The 26,298-nt window shown below is 41.4% G+C and overlaps 2 protein-coding genes across 8 annotated transcripts in view; one reads left to right on the top strand and one right to left on the bottom strand.

The window, feature by feature from the left end:
- SPC25 (SPC25 component of NDC80 kinetochore complex) overlaps nt 1-9,683 on the top strand; it is a 62,779-nt gene extending 53,096 nt beyond the window's left edge. The window contains exon 8 of the mRNA XM_077957152.1: nt 7,482-9,683. The gene's annotated coding sequence lies outside the window, so the exon portion shown is untranslated. The remainder of the gene's footprint in view (nt 1-7,481) is intronic.
- Nucleotides 1-26,298, bottom strand: part of NOSTRIN (nitric oxide synthase trafficking) — a 312,960-nt gene that overhangs the window by 21,927 nt on the left and 264,735 nt on the right. For 4 of the 7 annotated variants that reach the window (XM_001103102.5, XM_015110290.3, XM_077957146.1 and 1 more), the window contains 5 exons: nt 16,961-17,044; nt 13,459-13,521; nt 13,176-13,257; nt 10,156-10,218; nt 7,377-7,475 (listed from right to left, as the gene is read on the bottom strand). In XM_001103102.5, coding sequence (XP_001103102.1) covers nt 7,377-7,475; nt 10,156-10,218; nt 13,176-13,257; nt 13,459-13,521; nt 16,961-17,044 — 391 coding nt within the window. The remainder of the gene's footprint in view (nt 1-7,376; nt 7,476-10,155; nt 10,219-13,175; nt 13,258-13,458; nt 13,522-16,960; nt 17,045-26,298) is intronic. The other 3 variants (XM_077957145.1, XM_077957148.1, XM_077957150.1) reach the window with 1 other exon arrangement.

Raw genomic sequence — 26,298 nt, 5'->3', positions numbered from 1 at the left:
CAAGACTGCAATTGGCCAATGAATCCCATAGTCTTATCTGGTAAATCCTTCAGGCTCCTGCATTTCTTACCAGGTTAGGTATAGACTTGTGGAATCACACAATTTTTAGAACTAATTTTTAGAATGAGTCTGGCTACTGTTCTATCTAGCAATATTATTTTACTTTTACTATATAAACCCAGAAGTAGGGGTTTGGAATCAAACTTCCAGGATAAGAGTCCTGGTCCTAGCTGCAAACAAGTTACTTAACCTTCCTGAGCCACAGTTTTCTCATACTGGGTTGCTTTGAGAATTCGGGCACATCTTGGGACTCAGAAAACAATACCACAAAAATGAAGGTCTCAGAAGCAGCCTCAGAAGTAAAAGTTTCTCTCTGACCTTCTGTCCTCCTATCTCTCACTCCCGTTCTCCCCGGAGGCTATTGGTAGAAACCAGAATCCCTCTTCTCCAAGGAAGCTCACAGAAACCAGAACCCCTTTTCTCCAAAGCCAGCCATAAAAATCTAAAAATATTACTCCCACTTTTCCACCGCCTTTCTGTGTAAAAACTGGCCATAAAGAAATTATCTGACTTACTTGGTTTGACTGTAGGTCACAAGACCCCTATTCCAGAGAGGGTCCTGCCCCATCCCCAGCAGGAAGGAAGGCTGCAGAGAGAGGCCAAGAAGAGTCTAGAAAGAGGGCCTTACTGGGTTTTCCCATGCAGCCTATTAGCATTAGATTGCACCCCTTTTGTACATAATATTTCTACATTTTGTTAAACCTAAGCATAAACATAGACAAGTTCCCCTGTATCTTTGCATCTTTTTTCTGAAGGCTCCCATGTCACATAAAACTATGATCAAATACATCAGTATGCCTTTTCTCCTATTCATCTGCCTCTTGTCAGTGATTTTTAGCCTAACATCACAGGGCAAAAGGGAAGATTTCCCTTGGCTCTGACATAGGTAACACAGATGAGGCAGATGGCACCCTGCCCAACACCTGGCATAGCACTCAAAATTTAGCCAGTATAATTATTGCCAGTGAAAAGCCTGAGATACATGCCCAGTGTTCACTGCAAGTTATGGACAGCTTGATAGATGGTTTCCTCTCATACTGCTACCCAATGATCTGCTCCCTTACAAAGAGCCCCCTCTTGCCTATCACCAAAATTTGTCATTCTCATTACTAAATCTTCTGGAAAATCAGTGTACAGTAATACAAAACTCCCTGGGCCAGGGTAGCTGAAACTGATTCTTAAAATACCCAGACAAGTAATTTCATGTTTCTGAGAAACAAAGAAGTTGGATTGCATGAATCATTCTCCAACTTTATAGATATATTTTTGAAGCATTCAATATCTTTCTTTTCCCTTTTTCTTTTTCTTTTTCTTTTTTTTTTGGAGACAGGGTCTGGCTCTGTCACCCAGGCTGGAGTTCAGTGGTATAATCATGGCTCACTGGCTCACTGCAACCTCCCTGTCCTGGGTTCAAGCAATGCTCCCATCTCAGCCTCCCAAGTAGCTGGGACCACAGGCATGCACCACCACACCTGGCTAAGTTTTGTATTTTTTTGCAGTGGTGGGGTTTCACCATGTTGCCCAGTCTGGTCTCCAACTCCTCTGCTCAAGCAATCTGTCTACCTCAGCCTCCCAAAGTTTTAGGATTATGAGTGTGGGCCATCGCACCCAGCCAATTCTCCAATTTTACTCTATTTAGAAATGACCTGAAATGCTTGTAAAAATTGCAAATTCCAGAATTCTACAAACAGCAATACTTATTTCATACATCTGTAGGGGGATTAGAAAATCTGAATTTTGACTATATCTCCTCTCATGGTTCTGATGCAAATGGTCTTCAAACCATTCTTTAAAAAACATCAGGCCGGGCGCGGTGGCTCAAGCTTGTAATCCCAGCACTTTGGGAGGCCAAAACGGGCGGATCACGAGGTCAGGAGATCGAGACCATCCTGGCTAACACGGTGAAACCCCGTCTCTACCAAAAATACAAAAATTAGCCGGGCATGGTGGCGGGCACCTGTAGTCCCAGCTACTCGGGAGGCTGAGGCAGGAGAATGGCGTGAACCCGGGAGGTGGAGCTTGCAGTGAGCTGAGATCCGGCCACTGCACTCCAGCCTGGGCGACAGAGCGAGACTCCGTCTAAAAAAAAAAAAAAAAACAAACATCAAAGACCTCCCTGATTTAGTAGTTTAGGAGTTTCAAGGACAGAGACAAAGGCTGTTAAAATGGACCCTCTCTATTTAAGGATATGTTGACTAACCTTACAATCATGAAAAACATTCATCCAAAATGTTGAATATTAATACTGCTCACTTTTTTTATTCCAATTGATATGTGGGCTATACAGCTGTCCCCCAGCTCTGATGTATGACCTACACAAGACGTATCTGGTTTTGTATCAAGTTGAATGAACCACATCTGTCTGTAGAAATGCAAGCTTGTGAACATTAACCTAGCAACAGTTCAATGCAAGGACTCAGAGAGTCATCATTATACTCTGCTAAATCACTGTCCTCAGATTCTTACTGAGAATGCTCAGCACTCCAGGAATGAAACTGAGTTGCTTTTGAGATCACCATTAATATTCATCAGCCTGTACTATAGAGTTGTGGACTAGAATTTTCTGCTCAGCAAATTTATAGCAGGTAGTTCCAAGTATATTTATGAAAGAAGAATGTATACTCATATATATATATATATTTTTTATATTTATATTTTTTATATATTTTATATTTTTTATATATTTTATATTTTATAAAAATATAAATATTTTATAAAATATAAATATATTTTATATATATTTTTATATATTTTATATTTTATATATATTTATATATATTTTTTTTTTTTTTTAAGATGGAGTCTCACTCGGTTGGCCAGGCTGGAGTGCAGTGGTGCGATCTCAGCTCACTACAACCTCCACCTCCCAGGTTCAAGCGATTCACCTGCCTCAGCCTCCCGAGTAGCTGGGATTACAGGCATGTGCCACCATGCCCAGGGTTTCACCATCTTGGCCAGGCTGGTCTTGAATTCCTGACCTCAGATAATCTGCCCACCTCAGCCTCCCAAAGTGCTGGCATTATAGGCCTGAGCCACTGTGCCCAGCTGTAGACTCCTGTATTCTTACCTAAGGAACTGCTCAGAAACCTTTACTAAAATTTGTCAAAGATTGACTTCTTTTCCTTTCCTTCCTTTTTTTTGCTCTTGGAACAAACATCACATTCATTTGTTCACCAGACATTGAGGGCCTTCTATGTGTCATGTGCAAGGCTTTGGGAATAGAAAATGGAACAAGACAGGCTCCCTCTCTAGTCAGGGACCCACAGACCAATTACCATCTTGTGTGCTGATAGAATTGTATAGGTACCACTGGGAAGGACATCAAGAGAGGCATCTAAACTAGCCTTGAAATTAAAATGACATTTCAGCTATAACTTGGCGCATAGTAGGTGCTCAAAAAATTGATCTCCATATGAATAAAACTAAAATGAAAGTAGGAGTTGGTAAGGCAAAATAGCATGGCAGGATACAGAAAAATATTTTTTGGTGAAGTTGGATCACACAGTTTACGATGGGGAATGGGGAGAGGTGATGTTGAAGAGATTGGCAAGGTTCAAGTCAGGAAGGGTCTTACAGGCCACGTGAAAGAGTTTTTCCTGGCTGAGTGCGGTGGTTCACGCCTGTAATCCCAGCACTCTGGGAGGCCAAGGTGGGCAGATCACTTGCGGTCAGGAGTTTGAGAACAGCCTGGCCAACATGGCAAAACCCCATCTCTACTAAAAATACAAAAATTAGCCAGATATGATGGTGCATGCCTGTACTCCCAGCTATTTGGGAGGCTGAGGCAGGAGGATTGCTTGAAACTGGAAGGTGGAGGTGGCAGTGAGCCAAGATTGTGCCACTGAAGTATCTGGTTTGAGTTAGAATTGGGACGATATGGTGGGTGATGATATTCAAAGACACAGAAAACACAGAAATAAAGATTATCTTTGGTAGAAAGAAGTGGTGGTTGGAGTTTTAGATATTGAGTTTGAGGTGTCAGAAAGCAGTTTACAGACTGGTTTGGGCTAGAGATACAAATTTGGGTATTGCCAGCATAGATACTGTAGTTGAAGTCTTGAGAATATACTTAGTGAGTATGTATTATTTATTGAGTACCTGATATCAAGAGTACTGTATCAGACACTGGAGAGACAATGGTGAAGAGAACAGAGTGAGGCCCAGAAGAGAAATCTTCAGAAACTGCAATATATAAAGATCAGGCCAAAAAAGGCAGCCCATAAAGAATCTAATTTAAAATTTACAGAAAGGAGGAGGAAAACAAAAGCATGAGTTGTTACTAAAGTCAAAAGAGGAGAATATTTCTACAAAGGGGAAGTAAACAATGCTTAATACTTCCGAGAAGTGAACTAAGGTAAGACTTGGAAAGTACCTGTTAGCTTTAGCAATGAGAAGACATTGTTTTCAATGGCAAGAACACTCTTAGTGGAAAGATGGGGAAAGCTTGATTAGGGTGATTTGAAGAGCGAACAGAAGATGAGGAAGTGGAGATAGAGCAGACACCCCTTTCACTAAGATGTATTGTAGAAAGGAGACACGACAATATCTGGAGAGGAACAGAAGACCCCATAAATAAGTGTCCCTGCAACTTTCTTTACTCTTGTAAGATGGGGAGAAGGTGCAATAGACTATTTGTGCCTTCCCACCAAATTAGGTCAGGAGGGTTCCACCTACACTTCCAGAATGTCTGTTGTTGAAGCCACCCCCATCTATGGAACTTGGTTATAGCAGCCTGAACAGACTATAAGACAGGGAGAGTTATAGAAGCCTGGTGGGGAGGAATCATTAGGGAGAGGGCTATCCAAGATATGGGAAATATGGGATAATCAAGAGAGGGCCTCTGGGAGGCAGGATGGGATGAGATTAGAGCACAGGACGGAGAACTGGCCTCTCCATTGCAGATATGTAAATGCTATTACTTCAGTAGGCAGGTGGCTGTGCTGACTTCTATTTACTCTGTGAGGTAGGAGGCAAGATACTGTGCCAGGAGTGCGTGGATGGAGATGTGAGGAGAACGGAGGTTTAGATCAGCTTCTGGTGAGAGAATCAAGACTCCTGGGCAGGAAACAAGGAAGAATTTGCTGAGCAGCACAGAGCACCAGCTCAGGTGATCATGAGCGCTTCTGTGTGAGATGAGAAAATGAATGCCTCCCTCTTGGGTGTTCAGCTTCAGGATTAACAAAAGCTGCCCGATTAAGCAGGGAAGATGGCATGGGTGTGTGACAGAGTAACAACCAAGGTTATGGTTACCAACTGGACGAAGGGAGAGAGCACTGTGGACCTTTACTTCCCAGGGAAGCTGCTGATGAGGGTAGGAAGAGGAAATTCACCACTTAGCTGCCATGCTTTTTTCTTTATTATTGCATGACATCAATAAAGAATAGCTTCTAATGAGCACTCAGAATGCCTAGGCAGGTCCTGGCACTGAGTATTTTAACAGACTGTGGGTTCGCCTCCTCGGAAGCTGCCTCATTATTCAATACTTATTATGATCATTTCCAACTGTGAAGACTGACATGGAAAGAAATAAGACTCTTGTGAAATCTTGCTAACAATGAATTTAAGTTATTCAATGGATATTTCTTCAGATTAAAGAGCTACTTGCGATGACAATTTTCTCTTCCTTTTAAGGGGTTTGCAGTGGTGCTGGTTGCATTTCCTTAGTAGGGACTCATCTTTTGTAGAAGATATTGACTATGTCAAAGGTTTTCAATCTGGGGCACATACCACAAGAGGTGTGCAAGATAATCTATTGGGGTGTAAGCAGAAAATCTTTATTTTATTCCTGTACCCCAATATTATTTGTGTTCATTTTGCCTGAAAACTTAGTGGTCAAGCTTACTCTTACTTAATATATGAGTCTACACTGGTGCTCACACATGGACAGTTGTGGATTCTGATATGGCCTGGGGGGAGGGTGGGGATTCTGCAACCTGAAAAGCTGCCGTAGGCCCTCACTGTGTTTTCCCTTCCAGCATCTGGGACATGTGGCCATTGACATATACCTGGGCCATGTAGTTTTACAGACATTATCTGGCTCCAGTTAGGTTAGCATAAACAAAATGCACAAATATCTTAGATTTCTGCCAAGAACCTGTAGATTGATGTTCCACTAGCAATTTAATCACAAAGAATCCACAGCAAAATGTCCGAGCTGACGCTGCCACCTCTCCTGGTTGTGAGTGTGTTACTACCCACGTGAAAGGGCAAACAGTGAAATGAGATCTGACAAAAATTTTGATGAACAAATAAAAAATTATCGAGAAGGCTGGCCAGGGGTGGTGGCTCATGCCTATAATCCCAGCACTTTGAGAGGCTGAGGCAGGCAGATCACTTGAGGTCAGGAGCTCAAGACCAGCCTGGCCAACAGGGTGACACCTTGTCTAAACTAAAAATGCAAAAAAAAAAAAAAAAGAAAAAGAAAAAAAAATTAGCCAAGCCTGGTGGTGCGCACCTATAGTCCCAGCTACTCCAGAGGTTGGGGTGGGACAATCTGTTGAAGCCTGGAGTCGGAGGATGCAGTGAGCCAAGACTGCACCACTGCACTCCAGCCTGGGCCACAGAGTGAGACTCTGACTCAAGAAAAAAAAAATTATCAAGAAGACTATTAGAAATATGCATTTAAATTTACTATGGTTAAGGCTGAACCTTGCTCCAAGTATATATTTTTCCTGAAAACATTACTTAATGATTATCTAAAGACATCATGGTTGCTAATCATTTCAAATATTATTTCATCTTTCTCTCATCCTGGAAACATTTCTACTTTTATGCTTCATAATGTTCATAACATATTAACATAATACATAAAGTACTATATGTAACAAACAACATATATAAAGTATTTTTTAACTTATTTGGGGTATTAGCTGAGAGGTTTTTTTAAGATAATGTTAATAGAGTTTCCTTTCAAAAAATTGGGCATCATTGGTCTCATTTGTCATCTGTCAATAATATTTTTAAAGAATACATGTGGTCCAGGCAAAGTAGCATGCTTCTGTAGTCCCAGCTACTTGAGAGGCTGAGGTGGGAGGATCCCTTGAACCTAGGACTTTGATGCCAGCCTGGGCAGCACAGTGAGATCCCTTCTATTTAAAAAAATTAAAATAAAGTTTAAAATGTGTGTGTGTGTTGTGTGTGTGTGTGCGTGTGCGCACAAGGAATGATTTGGAATCCCCTTTTATGCTCTGTCAAGCTACATCTCTGCAGGGATCCCACAGAGAAAGAAGAATCAACCCATTCTCTTGTGTTTGTAGCTAAGGGCAGCAAGCCCATCCGTCTATGGCGCATGCACTCAGCCAGCCATGACAGCTTACCTTCCGCCTCTCCTTCTCAGTCGTAGATTGCTTGGAGCTTTCTACAAGCTGGAAAAGTGCTTCATGTTTCTTGGTACTAACCATTAATTTCTTCTTGGCCTACAGTGAGAAACATACAAACAACAAAAAAAGGAGCAGAGGCTGATGCCAAGAGAAAACTCTTCTCTTTTGGAACAAAGCACATTCATGTGCTAGCTTTAACGATTATGTATCCTAGAATCCTCCAAAGGCTGAAACAAAAATGCGTACTCATTCCCATTCTCACTTCAAAATGTACCTAAAACATCAGAGCAGCTAACACTTTGTCCTGAGAACTCCTGCATATTTTTTCATTATATTGGGTACCCTCAAGAGGGTTTTGAATTTTGCTAAATCATCGAAGGCCTGCAAACTTCCAAAATAATGTTCTAGTGAGCATAATCGCTTTACCACAGAAGAAATCACAACAAACACGGAAGACTGCCTGCATCATTCTTTACATCAAGCTAGGCTACAATTGAGATTGTTTTAAGATGTTATCTTAAAACGTGTGGCAAGGGTCGCAATTTGCTTCCTGATGGCCAAGCCTGAGAGCTGGGCATTTGCCTGGCATCTTGTGAAACACCCTGCACTTGCTGGAGTTGGAGAAGTAGAAAGAAGTGGGGAAGGAAGGAGCACTCAGAGTCTCCCTACCCTGTTCATGCTGACCCCTTGGAGCAGGTTAGGATTTAGGGGATAATTTCCTAGTCTACCTAGTTGAATTTAGCTGAAGATGATGCTCCAGAGATAAATTATGCAAACAGAATTTGGTTTAAGTTGGATTTAGCCTGTTCAGGAAGTAGGCTGATTGAAAGACTGGCTTTTTGCCTCGAGGTTGCAAGGACTGTCAAACCAGATAGTAAAGGGGAGGTCTCTCTTCCTTGGCTTTTTAGCTTGGGAATCAGAGGCAACGCCTTCTGCCTCCCTCTAAATGTGAGAAACCTCAGCAAAGGAAAATTAAAGAAATAAGCTCATGGCCCTCTTTCTCTACCTCCTGTCAGCCACATGCCTGCTGGGAAATAAGATTGTGAGGCATGAATATTTGGTCCTTTAAGGCTTTTCATTAGAGTCTCCTAAATAGACTGTACTTCATTACTGACATGCTGAATCCCTTGAATTGTAACTTCAAGGGAGAAATTTATTATAGCCCAAGAATTTTATGTTCTCTAATTTCTCTGTCACTCTTCATAAAAAAAATGAAATCTTTTATTTAGAAAAATGACTTGATAGAAACTGGGAAATGATAAAAGATGTTTTTTCTTGGGAGCAATTGCAGCCTCTCAGCATTATTTCTGGCTTTTGATTCATTGTACTGAATTCCTGTGATAGCTGAATATTTAAAGAAAATGGATTTTTAAAAACAAATCCTTTTAAAGGCCAGGTGTAGTGGCTCATGCCTGTAATCCCTACAGTTTGGGAAGCCAAGGTGGGCAGATCCCTTGTGCCCAGGAGTTTGGGATCTGCCTTGGCAACATAGCAAGACCCTGTCTCTATTTCTTTAAAAAAATAAAAAACAATTCCTTTTAAAGAAAACTCATAAAATCCATGGCAAAACTAAAAACAAATGACTGGACACTGTTGCTGGGACTTATTATAAAAGTGATTCTCATGAGCATCCTTTTACCATTGTAACTACTGTGGACATAGAAATTCACTTACATCAAACACTTTTTATTAATGTCCTTGGTCTTATGGAGTCAGTCCTCAGTTTTGGCAGAAGCTTTGGAAGTAACACCAAGTTTGCCTGTTTCTGAGGGCGTTTATCTCTAGTTATTTGGCATCAGTGGCTGTTTACTTGTAAAGGTTCTCTGTGGGCACTAACGCTTTGGAGATGAAAAAGGATTTCAACACTTACAGAACAAGTCTTCTCAGAGGGGTTCATTGAGTCTTGTTAGCAGATTTACTGCTAGTCCTTTCTACCTGAAATGAATTCCTCCTATACTACATTGTTCTAGAATAATCTTCTGTGCATATGGATCCCATCTGTTATTTTCTCTGCTTCAGAACTCATACTGATATGCTCTAGCTTCCCACATCAGATCGTAATTCTTCTCCTTAGAATGTACTCCCTATTTCCTGCACATATGTCATCTAGCCAACTAAATTTTAAATTACTTGAAAAAAAGTTATGTCTTAGAATAGTGCTGTGCACAAAAAGTGGACCCCACATACTCATGCAATTGATATATGCATCCCCTTTTACATATCACTACCCACCCCTCACTGGGCCACTCTCACTAGTGATGTACATATCACTAACACCTTTCTACAAATTAAAAAAAACAAAACCCAGGTAGTGTTTATCATTTGCTGTAAGTTACAAATTATACAGAATGGCAGTCAGCATAATGTAATGATTAAGAGCAGTGACCCTGGAACCCAACTTATGACAACCATTGATTCAACCATTAACCAGCTCTGTAACCTTGGGAAAATTACTTCAACTCTCTCTATCTCCATTGCCCAATCTGTAAAATGGGGCAATGCACAATGACATATGACATTGGGTTGTTGTGATGATTAAATACATAAATGTAGAGCACTTAGCACATAATAAGTTCTAAATAATCATATTTAGAGCCATGCACTTCCATTGGTTTGGTGAAAAATATATCTATGTAACAACTCAGGTAAGGAAACATTTTTCTCTTCAGTTAGCACTTAGAAGTACTAATGCTAGAACGTCATCACATTTGTATGAAAGCAAAACACTTCAATTCTAAAAACTGAGTTTACACAAATGATATCTGTGGATACTTGCCTTAATTTGCTGATTCCAGTTGCTAATGACAAGATTTGCTGTCTTTTCAACTTCATTGTCAAGCTATTGAAGAAGGAAAAAGGAAACAAAGCTTTGCTTTCTTCTTCTTTAGTCACTGCAATAGACTAAATGTTTGTGCCCCTAAAATTTATAGATTGAAACCTATTCCCTCAAAGTGATGGTGTTTGGAGGTGGAGTCTTTGAGAGATGATTAGGTCATGAAGGTGGAGCCCCCATGAATGAGATTGGTGCCCTTATAAAAGAGACTCCAAGAGCTGCCCAGCCACTTCTGCCATCTGAGGTTACAGTGAGTAAATAGCCACTGATGAATCAGGAAGTGGGCCCTCATCAGACAGCTAATGTGCGGGTCCTTGATCTTGGACTTCCCAGCCTCCAGAACTGTAAGAAACAAATTCCTATTATTTATAAACTATCCAGTTTATGGTATTTTGTTAGAGCAGCCTGAACTAAGACAGTCACAGTACTAGCTTATCAATCACTATTACAATTCACGGGAATTTCAAGATCCTACAATGGACATATTAGACAAATTATCTTATCCCTGTGTCAAGTAACAGGACTTAGTAAAATAATTATTTCTAATCTATAAGAATGTAAAAAGCATGCAAACATGTGCAGTCATGTGCAAGAGGCCCTTGCATGAGCTGATATTGTTGCTAGTCCCATCACATCATCTTCCATGTCAATCCATGCAGCAAAAACCTCAACACCGTGAAAACTGGTAACAGTCCTAACAGTGCCAATTTTACTATGTGTCTCCATTGCCCCTGAAGTGAATATTGCTTTAATTTCAAAGATATTGAACTCTTAATCATAATTAACTTTTTCCCTTGCTTTTAAATAGCCAAAGAGACAGTAATAATAATGATGAAAATGATCCTGACAACTTCCCAGGGAGATCTGATGGAAGTTACAGCAGAACATTTTTCCCCGGAACACAGACCCAGCAATCAGCCATTATTCAACTACTCTGAGATCTAGCGAATGCTACACTTTTATTTTTTTCCAGTTGGTTCAATTTAGAGTATATGGTTCATTGTAACAGACACAATGAAAATATTTTATGTACTATGTCACTTTTGATTTCATGTATGTGGCTGGAATGTGGAACAAGTTCACTTTACAAAATAAAATCTAATCTTTTGTGAGAGTAGAGTGGGATGGTGGAGTGCAGTGGAGAGGGGCAATGCAGAAAAGAAGAAAAACAGGACCAGTACTTTGGGAGTGCTCATGACATCCATTAACTAAAGCACTGTGATCAATTATCACAGGACTATGCCTCATTTATGGTAAATATTAAAGAAATGCTAATGACTTATATTATGCAGTGTGAAAAATATTTTGTAATCAATGAAATATAGACTAGTAATTGGTTTTTATTAAGTTGGCTTGCTAAGGCAGGTTATATTGCTTGCTAGTAATTCCCATCAAGTTCTGTCCATCACCCGCAACTGAATAGAGCATCCTTTCTGGTAAAATATACCTATGTACATACAAATATCAATTCCACTTCCTGACTCAGCTTAATGAGTTTGAATACAATTTTTAAAAATCATTTCTCTTCCATCAGAACTTTCATACCTCTCCTCATCCTTCTGACTTGCCCCTGAGGATGTGCTTTATCTGACTGTATTTCCTTGAAACTCCCCCTTAACCACCACCCCTTCCCTTCACAGGGACCACCTACCACAGCTTACAAACCTCTTACCTGCACCTGGTTCTGAAACAAACAGTGACCATAACCCCACCCCTATGAGAGCCAAGCAGTGTTTATTAAACACCCAATTATGTTGCCTAGAAGTAGAGTATAAAGTGCTTAACTACTGAATAATACACAAAGAAAAAGAAAAAGGAACACAAATGTAACTGTTCTAGGCCAAGGGCAGTGGCTGACGCCTGTAATGCCAGCACTTTGGGAGGTCGAGATGGGCAGATCACCTGAGGTCTGGAGTTGTAGACAAGCCTGACCAACATGGTGATACCTGGTCTCTACTAAAAATATAAAAATTAGCCAGGCATGATGGCAGATGCCTGTAATGTCAGCTACTCAGGAGGTTGAGGCAGGCAAATCACTTGAACCTGGGAGGTGGAGGTTGCAGTGAGCCAAGATGATGCCATTGCACTCCAGCCTGGGCAACAAGAGCAAAACTCCGTCAAAAAAAGAAAGGAAAAGAAAGAACGGGAGAGAGAGAGAAAAAAAAGAAAGAGAAGGAAGGAAGGGAGGGAGGGAGGGAGAGAAAGAAAGAAAAACTGTTCTAGAAGGAAAGGCACAGAGAAAGAGTAGAGGATCTGCTATCAGAGGACCAGGTGCCCCTGAAAGGATTGTTGAATTATTTTTCTGTAATTTTTAGGATATTTGAGGATTGTACCCATTATTACCTTTACATAATACCAAGCTAATAAGCTAGAAAACATCTTTGTAAAAATTGTGCTTATCATTCTCTTATTTACAAACAGAATGATAAAATTGTTTTTCAAATACAAAAAAAGTATAAAAATGAAATAAAAACCTCCAATTTCACCATCTAAAGATCACTCATTAACATTTTGAGAAGCTTCTGCCAGTTTTCTCTATACATATATAATATATACATATTCATTTTATGAAGTTGAGATTGTATAAATTAGACTTTTTTGTTCTGCTTTATTTAACAGTATACTGTGAAAAACAATCCCCATGTGATTAAATTCTTCTACAATAAGATTTTGAATGGTTGCAAATTATTCTATTGCTTAAATTTATCACAATTTATTTTGAATGATTCAGTAGTTTCCAGTTTTTCACTATTATAAGCAATGCTCTAACAAACATCCTTGTACATAAATCTTGGATTTGTGTTTTTTATTATTCATTTATTTTAAAATAAATACAAGTATTTATTTTATTTTTAGGATAAATTCCTGAAAGCTGGTACCACGTTCAGATCATCTTTTCCTTTCTGGGCTAAACACAGGAATCTTGCTTTAAACAGGAAAAGTAAAGAAAGGTTTGGACTCACTGATTTTCTCTTCTTCTCTTGTACGTTTAGGACTTGATAAGTCGGTTTTATTGCTTCCAATTCAATTGCTTTGCCAAGTTTTCTGAAAATAAAACATAAAAGACACAGAAGCATAATATCAGGGTTTATATCTACTTTCCAAATTACTTTCTGGGGAAACAAAGTAGGGTGTTCTGGCACATCAATTCAGTGCAAGTTGGAAGTGGAATATTTGTAGCACACCCACTTTAAATATTTATGACTCCCTTTAGAGTTGGAGAAAGGCCAGGGTGGGAGAACTCACTGATGCAGGTCCGCTGTGGATTTCATTCCCTCTGAGGCCCAGGCCCAGGCACTGCTGATACAGCTAAAGGCAAAAACAGTGGGGAACAAAGGTGAGTGTCATTTTCCTAGGAAATAGGATGTGCTGGCTAGAAATACAACATCACATCTGATTCACCACATTCAACAATTGCATTCACTTCCCTAACCTTATTTCAATTTCTCTGTGAGATTAAATTCTGCCAATACATTTATTTGCGCTATACTCATTATATATACTGCTTTTTTTTCCAGTCATTTTTCATTTAGATTTTCATTTCCTATTTCATATCTGTATAAAATAGTGGAAATGGCCAGGTGTGGTAGCACTGCCTCAGTCTCCTAAAGTGCCTGTAAATCCCAGCACTTTAGGAGGCTGAGGTGGGAGGATCACTTGAGGCCACAGGTTCGAAACTAGCCTGCGCAACACACACAGCGAGAACTTTTCTCTACAAAAAAATTTTGAAAATTAGCCAGGTGTGGTGATGCATGCCCATAGTCCTAGCTACTATGGAGGCCAAGGTAGGAGGATTGCTTGAGCCCAGGAAGCTACAGTGAGCTATGATCATGCCACTGTACTGCAGCCTGGGCAACAGAGCAAGACCCTATCCCCTGAGCCCCTCTCCCCACCAAAAAGAAAAAAATAAGAAATAAAAATAAAATAAAATAGGGGAAATAAAATAGCCGAGGGTGAGAACAGGTTGGTCATAGGATACACATAGGTATGAAAAAACTGAGACTCAGAAAAGTTAAGTGATAAAGGGCTTGAGAGCTCTGCTCACGTCCTGCTGCTGTCCTTGGGGTTGGAGTCCGGCTCCTGTTCCCTGCTGGGTTTGAAGACAACAGCTCAGATAGTTTATGGTCCTATAAGCAGTATCTCACTTTAACACAAAGGATAATGCTACCCAGTCCCTCATGGCATAGTGGGAGGATTAGGAAGTGTGATGTCATTTTTCTCCCACAGTGGCCCTATCTAGTCTGCCTTCAACAGTCAGGATAGTAAGTCCAGTCACATCAAGAAACCCCAAGTACAGAGGCCTGTGTAGATTCTGATGAAGAGGAAGGGGGTGGATCTGCATCCTTGCCTTAATCAGAATGGTGCAGAGGTTTTGCCTCAAAATGCCTTAGTTTGCATCCTGCAGTCTAAGAATAAGAGAACTAGACCAAAAGATGCCAGATTTTCTACGCATCCAAAGCCAGATACGAGCTTAGGCACAAGAGCATACCTGCTATGTACTTACAATTATAGGAGATTCCAGAAAACACTAAATGAATCTATATTGACAGGAAGCAGATCAGTGGTTGTTTGGGATTGGGTGGGAAGGAGCACAAACAGGCATGATAAATCTTTTGGTGTGATGAAAATGTCCACATTTTGATTTTAGTGGTGGCTACACAGGGTATTTACATATGTCAAAACTGATCAGATCATATGCTTAAAATGGGTGCTTATTATTGCATGTAAATTAAAACTCAATATAGCTGATTTTTAAAAAATGAAGTCAGGCACATTTTAGGGTAGAGTATCTGACATTTGCCCCTTGGAGGAGCTGGGTATCAGGACAGGACCAAGCATGTGGCCTCAGAAGGGCCTGTGTCTGAATGGAGATGCTCCCCCTTTGTTTTCTGCATGACCTTGGAAGAATCTCTGGCCCTCACTTAACTGATCTTTTAAAGTAGAAGTAACTTGGTCAACACCTGGGAAAAGACGGGGTAAAAATTGAAAGAGAAGGAAGGAAGGAAGGAAGGGAGGGAGGGAGAGAGGGAGGGGAAAGAAAGGAAAGAAAGAAAGAGAATTAGAAGTAATGAAGTAATAAGATATCTGTAGTACCTAACACAGATTTGAGTATGGATAAAAATTCACTAATGTTCACTGTTAAATACTGTACTAATCCCAGTTGGCCTAACATTCTGGACCTGCCAACTCTTTGGTAGTATTCTGCTGGATGCCACAGCTGCAGCACAATACACACACCCCTACACCCCTATACCTCTCATTCCTCAGGAGGCAATTCGAATCAAAAACATAATGGACATTCACAGAGCTTTCGTTCCCTGCCAGGTACTCTGCTAAGCATACTTCTTCTATTACCGCATTTAATTCTCACAGCAGCCATAAGAGATAGGCTTTACTTTTATTTTAAAGAGATCTTGAGAGATAAGATAAATTGTCCTAGGTCATTCACCCGGTAAGTGGTAGAGTTAGAATTTAAACCTGGGCAGTCTATCTATACTCAACCACTGTGCTATACTGGTTTACTGTAGTCTACTAAAAGACTGTCCTAAAAATAAAAATAAAGCTAGAGCACCTTCAAAGTCACCATTTGTTATTATGGCTGATGCCTAAAGAAGAATAGAAATATGAGCTCCAGAAGGCTTCTTTTTTTCCTTTCCCCTCTTTATCTCTTTCATCATCAAAAGAGACCTCTACAATGGCACTGCCAGTTCAAGGGCACGTCTGCATGTATTAATCAAGAATCTTTGTAGCAAATTACCACGAATGAACTATTTTTGGTATACCACTATCTTTCTTCTCTCTCCCAATAAAGGAAACTACTTCATTCTTAGTGCTGCAATATATTGAAAAGAATGTGAACCAACACCTTTCAGCACATAATGTGCTAGGCTCGTCACACGCATGATCTCATTTAATATGCCTACGCACACACAATAGAGCAAATATTATTACTCTCTCCAACAGAGGAAGAAATAAAGGCACACAGAGGCCAGGTTACTTGTCAAAGGTCATAGAATAGAGAAAACATAGGATTCATACTTCCTGACTCCAAGACAATCTGACTTTACAACACCACTTCCCAAGTTAAATGTCATTACCAAGGCCTATTATGAATGTGGCCTTAGGAGTCATAAACACTGAGGAAGAATCCAGCTATGCAACTCATGATCTGGGTGACTGGGGGAAGTATCTTGAACTTTCCAAGTCTCAAGTCCTTATCTGTAAACAGGGATAACAAGACCTCTCAAGGGTTCTGATGAGGATTAAATGGGGGTATCAGTAAAGCATTAACACAGTGCATGCACACGGTAAGTGCCCAAGAACTGGAAGCCATGCTTGATGTGATGTACTTGCCATGTTTAGAAGAGGAAGCTGGAGTGGAACATATGTCACTTTTTACTACTTTTAAGAATGATTTTGCTGGGTGTGGTGGCTCACACATGTAATCCCAGCACTTTGGAAGGCCAAAGCAGGAGGATCACTTGAGCCCAGGAGTTCAAGACCAACCTGGGCAACATAGTAAGCCCTTATCTCAACAAAAAACAAATTTAGCAGGGCATGGTCCCAGCTACTCTATATGGGAGGCTGGGTGGGAGGATCGCCTGAGCCTGGGGGATTAAGGGTGCAGTAAGCTGTGATTGTGCCACTGTATTCTAACCCAGGTAACAGAGCAAGACCCTGTCTCGAAAGAAAACAAAACAAATGAAAAAAAGGGATGATTTTGCCTTACCTCTGCCACAATACTTACCTTTTTCTCGTGTTCTGTAATGCTTTGCTCAGCTTGCTTGCCAGTTTCTGAAGTCCTTTGGCATAGCTAATTTCCAGGTTTGCCCTGTTAGAAAAAGACTAGTTAAATGGGATGTGCTGGGCTGGGCGCAATGGCTCACACCTATAATCCCAGCACTTTGGGAGGCCAAGGCAGGCAGATCACTTGAGGCCAGAACTTCAAGACCAGCCTGGCCAACATGGTGAAACTCCATCTCTACTAAAAATACAAAAATTAGCCAGGTGTGGTGGTGGAAGCCTGTAATCCCAGCTACTTGGGAGGCTGAGGTGCAAGAATCGCTTGAACATGAGAGGTGGATGTTGCAGTGAGCTGAGATTATGCCACTGCACTGCAGCCTGGGCGACAAAGCAAGACTCCATCTCAAAAAAAAAAAAAAAAAAATAGGATGCACTGGCTAGAAATCAAGCAAACACACACACAGATGCACACATGCACACATGTATGCACGAAGGAGGGGTCAGGCTGAAAATGTAATGCCTACATAAAGAGATGATTTGTTTACTACAAGGATCCTCTTGTCCTTAAGCATAATCCTGAAGGGCATCCAACAGGCTCCTAAAAAGACAGAGGTTTGTTTTTGTTTTTGTTTTGAGATGGAGTTTCCCTCTTGTTGCCCAGGCTGGAGTACAGTGGCACAATCTTGCCTCATTGCAACTTCCACCTCCCAGGTTCAAGCGATTCTCTTGCCTCAGCCTCTCAAGTAGCTGGGATTACAGGCACGCACCACCATGCCCAGCTAATTTTGTATTTTTAGTAGAAACGGGGTTTCAGCATGCTGGTCAGGCTGGTCTCAAACTCCTGACCTCAGGTGATCCACCCGTCTAGGCCTCCCAAAGTGCTGGGATTACAGGCATGAGCCACTGTGCCGGGCCCAAAAGAAGAGTTTTTAACTAAGCTCCTTTGACATCACACTAATGGGTTGAATTGTGTCTCCCAAGAAGAAGGTGAAGTCCTACTCCCCAGTGCCTGTGAATGTGACCTCATATGGGAATAGGGTGTTTGCAGATGATGATCAAGTTAAAATGAGGTCACTAGGGTGGGCCCGAACCCTATATGAATGTGTTCTTATATAAAGGGAAAATGTGGACGTAATCAGACATGCACACAGAGAAAACACCATGTGAACATGAAGGCATAGATCTGAGTGGTGCATCTACAAGCCAAGGAATGCCAAAGATTACCAGCAAATCATCAGAAGCCAGGACAGAGGCACAGAACAAATTCTCCCTCACAGCCCTCACAACGCACCTCTGACTGCTAGCCTCCAGAACTGTGAGCCAATACACTTCCGTTTAAGCCACTAAGTCTGTGGCTTTATGACGGCCCTAAAAACTAATGCAATTGGCCAGGTGCAGCGGCTCACGCCTGTAATCCTAGCACTTTGGGAGGCTGAGGCGGGCGGATCACAAGGTCAGGAGATCGAGATCATCCTGGCTAACACATTGAAACCCCATCTCTACTAAAAATACAAAAAATTAGCCGGGCATGGTGGCGGGCGCCTGTAGTCTCAGCTATTCAGGAGGCTGAGGCAGGAGAATTGCTTGAACCCAGGAGGCGGAGGTTGCAGTGAGCCGAAATCATGCCACTGCACTCTAGCCTGGGTGACAGAGCGAGACTCCACCTTAAACAAAAATAAAAACAAAACAAATACAACTAGTAAGGAACAGAAAACTGTCCTACTGATCTCAGGATATTAGCACTAATCAGATTAGCTCTAGATTATAATCGTTGGCAATAAAATAAATTACGATTGGATTAACCAAGCAGTAACTTTCTAATGGGAATCTGCAGTGGTAGCCAACACCAGATTTAGAAAATGAATTTCTATTACTTTCTGTGCAGGACAAGGCTCAGTAGGAAGTCCGGGCATGCCCTCCAAAAGCAAACCCCTTGGTTCTTTTGGATAGATTGAATCACTCTCATCTTAAACCTATTTTACCATGTCCTATTTATAGGACCATCTATAGCTAAAATGAGGGCATCTTCATATCACTTTTGACTACAGAGAATAAAAATGTAAGGAATTAAGTTCAATTTATATTATGTTTCCCCTTTTAATATGGACCCTAAGAGTTTTCACTGCATTTTTCAGTGTGTTAATCTATTTTTATTGTATTTTTAGAATGATTTATGATGTTATTTCATTTGGGAAACATCCCAGAGCTCTCTAACAACTAGTCTAATACCTGCATGTTTTCACACAAATTAACTCCATGTCACAGACTGAGGAAAGAAAGACAGCCCTCTTCTAGAAAATGAAATCCAGAGATGATGGGCTATTGATCTATTGCTAAATTACTATTCTTTTTTTTTTTTTTTCTGTTGGTACAACTGTGCTTTAAGTTGATTTTATCACTTTTTGTAAGAAAGTCATCGTAGGATGTATGTTAAGGCCTAGCTGCAGAAAACAACCATTTGGTGTCAGAATTTGCCCAGACATAAGGAAAGGCTGAGGCCAGTATTTTGAGACAATGAAGCCAGTCAATAAATATCTCATTGCACTTAAAAATAGATTTCTCTGCTCTAGGAATATGTCCCAGTTGATGGAAAGAGAGAGAAAAAGAGAGTGCTGGTTAACAGCCAGCTGGGAGAGACCATCACCCTTGATGAACTCAGATGCTCTGGAACCCCAGGAAATCTCTATCATTCAGTAGGAGTGGCTTCAGGTACTGTTAAAAAAGAAGTTATATGACCTACTTAAAGGGGGTTTTATGAAAAATAAAATGTGTTAAGAGCCCAAGTCTACTAGGGGCTCAATGTCTGCAACGATTGCTGCTGACCTGTAAAGCTCTGCATCATGTGACTCTGGCAGCCTCTCTGATTTCCCTTCCTGCCAGTCACAACTTGGCTGATTCTACTCCTACTCAGTGGCCAACTGCCATCCTGCCTCAGGGCCTTTGCACTTGCTGTGGCCTCTGCCGAGTGCTTCTGCTACATAGCCGCATGGTATTCTCCTTTGTGTCATCCCCAACAGGAGATGCTCGAACATCACCACCGCAGAGGTTTGCCCCATCTAAAAAAGGATCCTCGCCACTCTCCCCTTACAGTTTTTATTTGTGTCTTATTGTATCTTGTATCACATTGTAATTTTTTAGTTTACTCTGGTGAACACCCCTAGGATGTGAACAGTTCTATAAGGATCAAGAATGGCTTTGTTCGTTGCTGTATCCCTAGGCCTAGAAGAGTGCTTGGCACGTAACAGGCACTCAGCATGTATGTCACAAATGAATGAATGAATAAGTGAATGGACTTCCCACCAGGTCCTGGTTGGAATTCTTACTGGTCTCTGCCATAGACTTGTTCTTACCTCACCACTTTTGAGAACTGTAAATTAACAAGCTGTTTAGATGCAGTCTCTGTAGTTTGAGCTGTGCTCAGCCCTGATGTTAGAGCACACAGCTGTCTAGCACTTGAAATAGCTAGACACATAAACCCTTTCTGAGTACAGGAAAGCTAACCAGAGGGCTGTTTAGGTCTTTTCTTTCCAGCATTGCATTCTTTCTTGGAAGCAGCACAAAGAGCATTAAATAGGATAATGCTTTTTATAATGTTCAGCTCAGTGCAAGGCACAAAAATCATTCTTACTAAATATTAATTCTTCTAATGTGATCATTGTGTATTCAGAAGGAATACACAGAGGTGGGGATGGTGTGGGAGGAAGAATCCCCAGATTTCTTGTCCTTTGGCTCTAGAACAATCCTGAATGGTTTCTAACAGGAAAGGTAATGCTGTCAGTCACAGCCTCTTCCTCAGAATTCCATTCTACTTTCAGAATGTTCTTGCAGGCTGTACAAAGGTGTTTCTGAGGCTAAGCAGACCTAAAAAGGACACCAGAAAGAAGTGTTGCTTTCCTTTATGTTGTCAAGTTTATTCCACTTGGGGAAAAAAAAGTTGGGCTTTGGTGGTATGAAAAAGGGGTGCTTGTTCACTTTGAGGTGATTTGGGGCTTTTTTTTTTTTTTTTTTTTTTTTTTTTTTTTTTTTTTTTTTAGTTTGGCCAGCTTTTCTCCTGTGCCCTGGTGTTTCTGTCAGCTTTCTCTTGAGCATAATAGGAAACCAGCCTAAAGAGGTTCAACTACCACACAGCATTTCTTGTGTTGGGAGTCTTCTCTTTACAGACAAGTACCTTAGAAATCTTCAGCAAGGCAGATTTGTGGGTTTATAGAATGGTATATAGGTTAAAAGTTCCTGTATATTGCACATAAAGAGAGTGTCCAAACAGTGGTCTCCTGACAAAGGTGTTGCATCACCTTTGTGACATGCTGATGCTTGACCTGTGTTCTCCCTAGGCAAGAAACAGGAACCTCCAACACTTACTGGGCACTTACAATGTGCTAGGCATCATTCTAAGTGCTTTAGGTATATTTCCTCATTTAATCCCTGATAACCCGTGAGGCAGGTATACTCTGTCTACCCATTTCATGGAAGGGAACACCAAGGCACAGAGAGTTGGGTCAGTCACTAGCCTGAGGGCACACAGGAAGGAAGTGATGGTGACAGACTTAGATTCCAGCCCTGGGCAATCTGGCTGGGGAACCTGCCTGCTTAACCACACCTCTTTCCTACCTCTGAAGTTTTGGGGAAGAGATTGCAGATGGAGAATTGTGGGAGAAGTGGAACAAAAGTGCTTTCAAAAATTGATACCACCTCTCACTTCACCTTTAATTGCAGTGTTCTGAATCAGCACAGCTCCTGGAGGCTGTGTAGCTGGAGTCCCAATTCACAGCAGCCTCGGTGCAGACATAATGAGCTTCCGGGCCTATTCCAAAGGCATCTGTGCAGTTGCAAGGCATTTGGGGAATAGGAAGTGGGGATGTTGAGGGTCTGGCAAAGTGGGAAGGATGGGGGCTCTGACAGCAAATGTCACCGAGCTAATACTTTGGGCTGGAGTGAGTTGGACACTGCCTCTCTGAACAGCACGAGTGTACCCTCTCTCTTTGCCTGTAACTTACTGATGACCCCAAAGGGTTTAGAACTAGCATTCAAATCAACCAAGCAAAGCAGGCTGCAATCATCTACTCTTGCATTTTAAATCCTAATGACCAGTTTGGGAACCTGAGCAAATTACTCTGCAAGACAGAAGGAAATGAAATGCGGTGGGGAGGATGGGTGTGGGACAGTGTCACTGTGCACTCTTTCTGCATAGATATAACGAAACCTCTCCCAGGCCTCTAGCCCTGAATGGCTTTTATCTCAACAGATGTTAACGGTTAAATTCTTCCCCTGAGAGAATCGCTCTTTTATACGAAGCCATGTTCCAAGTGGCAAGCGTGAAGAAAGCTGTTATTTTTGTAAGTCAGAATGTTTGTAAATGGAAACAAACACTTCCACGGCTCTTCCATGCTTCCGGTCTAATGAGGCAATATATGTATCCTTTCAGGATGCCTGCTAAATAGAAATAAAATGACCTAGGTGTTTTCCCAAGGCAGAGGCAGCAAGGCATACCCCACTTAGAATGATTTCTTCTCATCTCTCAAAAGGAGGTGCTTTATCTCGGTTCAAGCTGAAAAAGTACCACATGCAAAGGGAGTAGAGAGAGCAGAGCTAATCTCACATTGAGATGTGAAATTTTCATTCCCTCATTAAAATAGTCAGAAACAAGCTTGTAAAGACATTGTGCTTAATTCTCTAGCCCTTTCCCATTTTTTTCTTTCCATTCTACTGCCACCATAGCTAATACAAGTTAAAATGCCTTCTCCAAGCAATTGTCTTGGCCTGTTGCATTGGTGATGCATATATATTTTGATAGGCAACCCAATCTCAGAATAGTCCAGTGGTTTTAAAGATTCTGGACCCTGCCCTGTAAATATATACACCTACTATATGCCCACAAAAATTAAAAATTAAAAATTTTTTTAATACCCTAAACAAGATTCTGGACCAAGAAAATGACATGCCCTGACTTTTAATCCATTTATATTCTAATTTTCTCTCAGCATGCAAGGCTGGTCAATATTATTTCATTAGTAATAATGAAGGCCAGTTGATAAGTCAAAGAGCAATGTTTGACTGTTTGACTTAGAATTTAAAATAAATTATATTTTTGAAAGAAAAGAGAGATGGAAAATATCTGGTTACAGATTCAGTATTTTGGATAAAGTACAAATTAAACTGTAAGAATATGTGACCATGTAATCAATTTTAGACTATCCTGCTTTTGTAAAATTAAGATAATGAAAAGTAGTTTAAAAAACAAACTGTAGTTGCCCCCCTGTGTCTATGAGGAATTAATTAAAATGGAGTTAAGGCCAGGAGCAGTGACTTGAGCCTGTAATCCCATCTACTCCAGAGGACGAGGAGGGAGAATCATTGAGACCAAGGGTTTGAGACTAGCCTAGGCAACATATCAAGATCCCATTTCTACAGAATTGTTTAAAATTAGCCCAGAGTAGAGGCACACACTTGCAGTCCTAGCTACTTGAGAGGCTGAGGCGAGAGGAGTTCCTGAGCACAGGAGTTTGAGGCTGCAGTGAGCTGTAATTGCACCACTGCACTCCAGCCTGAGCAGCAGAATGAGAACCCCATCTCTAAAAACATAAAACAGGGCTAAGCCCTTCTCATGCTTGAAAGAAGCAGGTGACAGAGTCCTCCCTTCATTATAAATTGAGAAGAAATTTTAGTAACCTCAAATTCTTCTGTCGGGATATCACACATCTTTTAAGTTCCTTCTTTGGACCAGCACCAGCTTCCGGTTTGCGGGTGGATGTGCTGATATTTTCCATCCAAACTTCATTGGTATGTCTTTTGAAAGACCATCACAAGCTCCTCTTACAAACAGGTTGTAAAGTTCATTACCAGCAGCTTGAAACACATTTTCATATGGACGCTCTGTTGTTGGAGTGGCTGGCTCACTTGCTAGCCCAGTGCAGCATTACTAATTGTCTTAATTCTGCTTCCTGAGAACAGTATAAAAAATGCTGAAACAGGAGGATAAGACCTGAATGATGCCCTTCTTGAATGTCTAGTCTGTGAGTCTCACTGAGACCCGGCTCACTCTGGCCCAGGGTAAACGTGAGCGATGGCAGCTGTAGAACTTCAGAGCCTAAAGTGTGTGTTCATTCCCAAGCTTAGTGCATTAGTGTGTGGGGTAAGGGCGAACAGGGTGTATTGTGGTGAGGGAATTCAGATAAAGTGGATGAGAAAGGCAGTTTTCAAAACTTTTTAGCAGGGAAACAAAATTTTATACAGAATCCCACCGTATCTTATAAATACCAGTCAAGTTGATCTGATTAAAAGGGAGAAAGAGTGAGGAGGAAGCAGAGCCCTGCCCATGTAACCTCCTCCTCACCCCCTGAGGTAGCCCCTGCGGGCTCCCCACAAACCCCTTGAGCTATAAGGTTTGAAAGCCACTGGGCTTCATGACTGCTGCTGTCCCTTTCCATACAGGACCCTAAGACTCTGCAAAGGGGGCTGAACCAGGACCCCCGAGCATGGTGGGTCCCCCACAGCAGTGCCCAAAATTGCCTATCCACTTGGGGATACCCTGGCACTGAGCCTGGGTTGAGCTGGGTAGGAATCCAAATGTATCATATTTTCCATATCCCCATCTGTAAATCAGAAATGGAGAGAAGTATGTATGCTGTGGGTTGTGAGATAATTAAAGAGATCAAGTTAAGACACATTTAACACAGTGGCTGGTCTATGGGTTGTGCTGAATAAATGGTCTCTCCTGTGATTTTATTACTTTTTCTAGCTTTTGTTCAAAATAATATGCTACATATTATGCCAGTAAGTGTCTTTGACATACCCACTTATGACTCCTCAGAAATAGCCTAACTTGATCTTCTTTAACGTTGTGAGTGCCTGGAAGGCACAGAGTCACTCATACATTAGTGTCTCCACTTACTCAGTGAGCATCTATTGAATGCCTACTCTGCGCGAGGCCCATGCTAGTCACGTGGGACACAAAGACCCTCAAGGAGTTCAGCCTCTAGGGAAGGAGACAGACAAGTGAACAGAGAGTAACAGTGCAGGCTGTAAGAGCTACGACAGATGCAAGCACTAATTCTGCACATAGAACTGAGGAGCATTTTTTGGAGACTAGACACTGGAGTTAAGGAAGGCCTGCCATGGTAGGATGACTGGATCTTAAAGAATGTGTTGAATGCAGCCAGGCAATGAAGGTGATGAAACATCTACCAGGCAGGCGATACAGCCTGTGCAAATGCAGGGACCCACGTGTGGTGGCAGTGGTGGTGATGGCAGGAGTGTGAGTGGGATACAAGTGGGGTGGGATTGCAAGTGGCTCAGTAAGGAGAGAGGCAGGGATCATGCGGAGATGGAGAGAGACAAAGTAAACAGGAAGGCAGAGTTCAGATCTCAAAGGCCCTTTTATAAAATGATGAGGGCTAAATTTTATCCTAAAGGTCATGGGAGTCTTTGAAGGATCTTAAACAGGGTCATGGCTACAGAGTGAAAGGTGCATTGAAGATAGGCACAGGGCCTCAGCTAGCCCACAGATTCAGGTAACTTTGCTTGGATTGGAAACGGGCGTCCTCTAAAGGGGCACAGCTCTGTCAGAGTAAAAGGCTTAAGGGGTAAGAGTGGATTGGATTTCTGCCTCCATTCATCCCACTCAGCCGTGTGCCTTTGTGCAGCATACAAACTCCACGGCTATAAGGCAGCATTCCTAGACAGAATAGTTTGAGAGAGCTTTGCCAGAACAGTGGAAGAGGCCATAAAATAAAAAGAAAGCTATGGATATCAAAGGGGTTTCAAAGAGAGAAATACGGTCTTAGTCATGAGTTGAGATGGACAGAATCATGGATATGGATGGTCCCAGGCATTGAGCTTGATTGACTGGGCAGTGGTTCCCAGAAGGAGGACCAGCTTTGGAGAGGAGCAGATAAACCCTGTTTTGGACATATTGACTTTGTGGTTCCATGGGACTTCTAGGTGGAAATGTCCAATACACTGTGAAATATATGGTTTGAAGTACGGTTTAGACATGTTCCTAGTACTGCACATTTGTAAATCATCAATATGCAAGAGAGCTAAAACTGTGGGAGTTAAGGTCACCCAGGATAACGGTAGAGTGAAAGATGATTTTTCAAATATTTAATTTCAATTTGTTATTGCTTTGTTGACAGTGTCTGCAATGAATCATGGATTGAACAAGTGGCCAACTATACCTCCTTCTTTTAATCTTTTCTTTTTAAAGTTCAGAGCAGCAGATCTTGGCGTTTGAAAACCTGATCTTAAACTCCCGTACAGAGGAACAATTGATTTTCCAGTCAAAGCCTGTTTAAACATTAGCTGTGAGGATGCAGGAAGCCAAACATTCACAAAGTGTTTCTGAGA

The sequence above is a fragment of the Macaca mulatta genome, chromosome 12, assembly GCF_049350105.2.
Source record: "Macaca mulatta isolate MMU2019108-1 chromosome 12, T2T-MMU8v2.0, whole genome shotgun sequence".
NCBI lineage: Eukaryota > Metazoa > Chordata > Mammalia > Primates > Cercopithecidae > Macaca > Macaca mulatta.
This window is presented reverse-complemented; position numbering and strand designations above follow the sequence as displayed.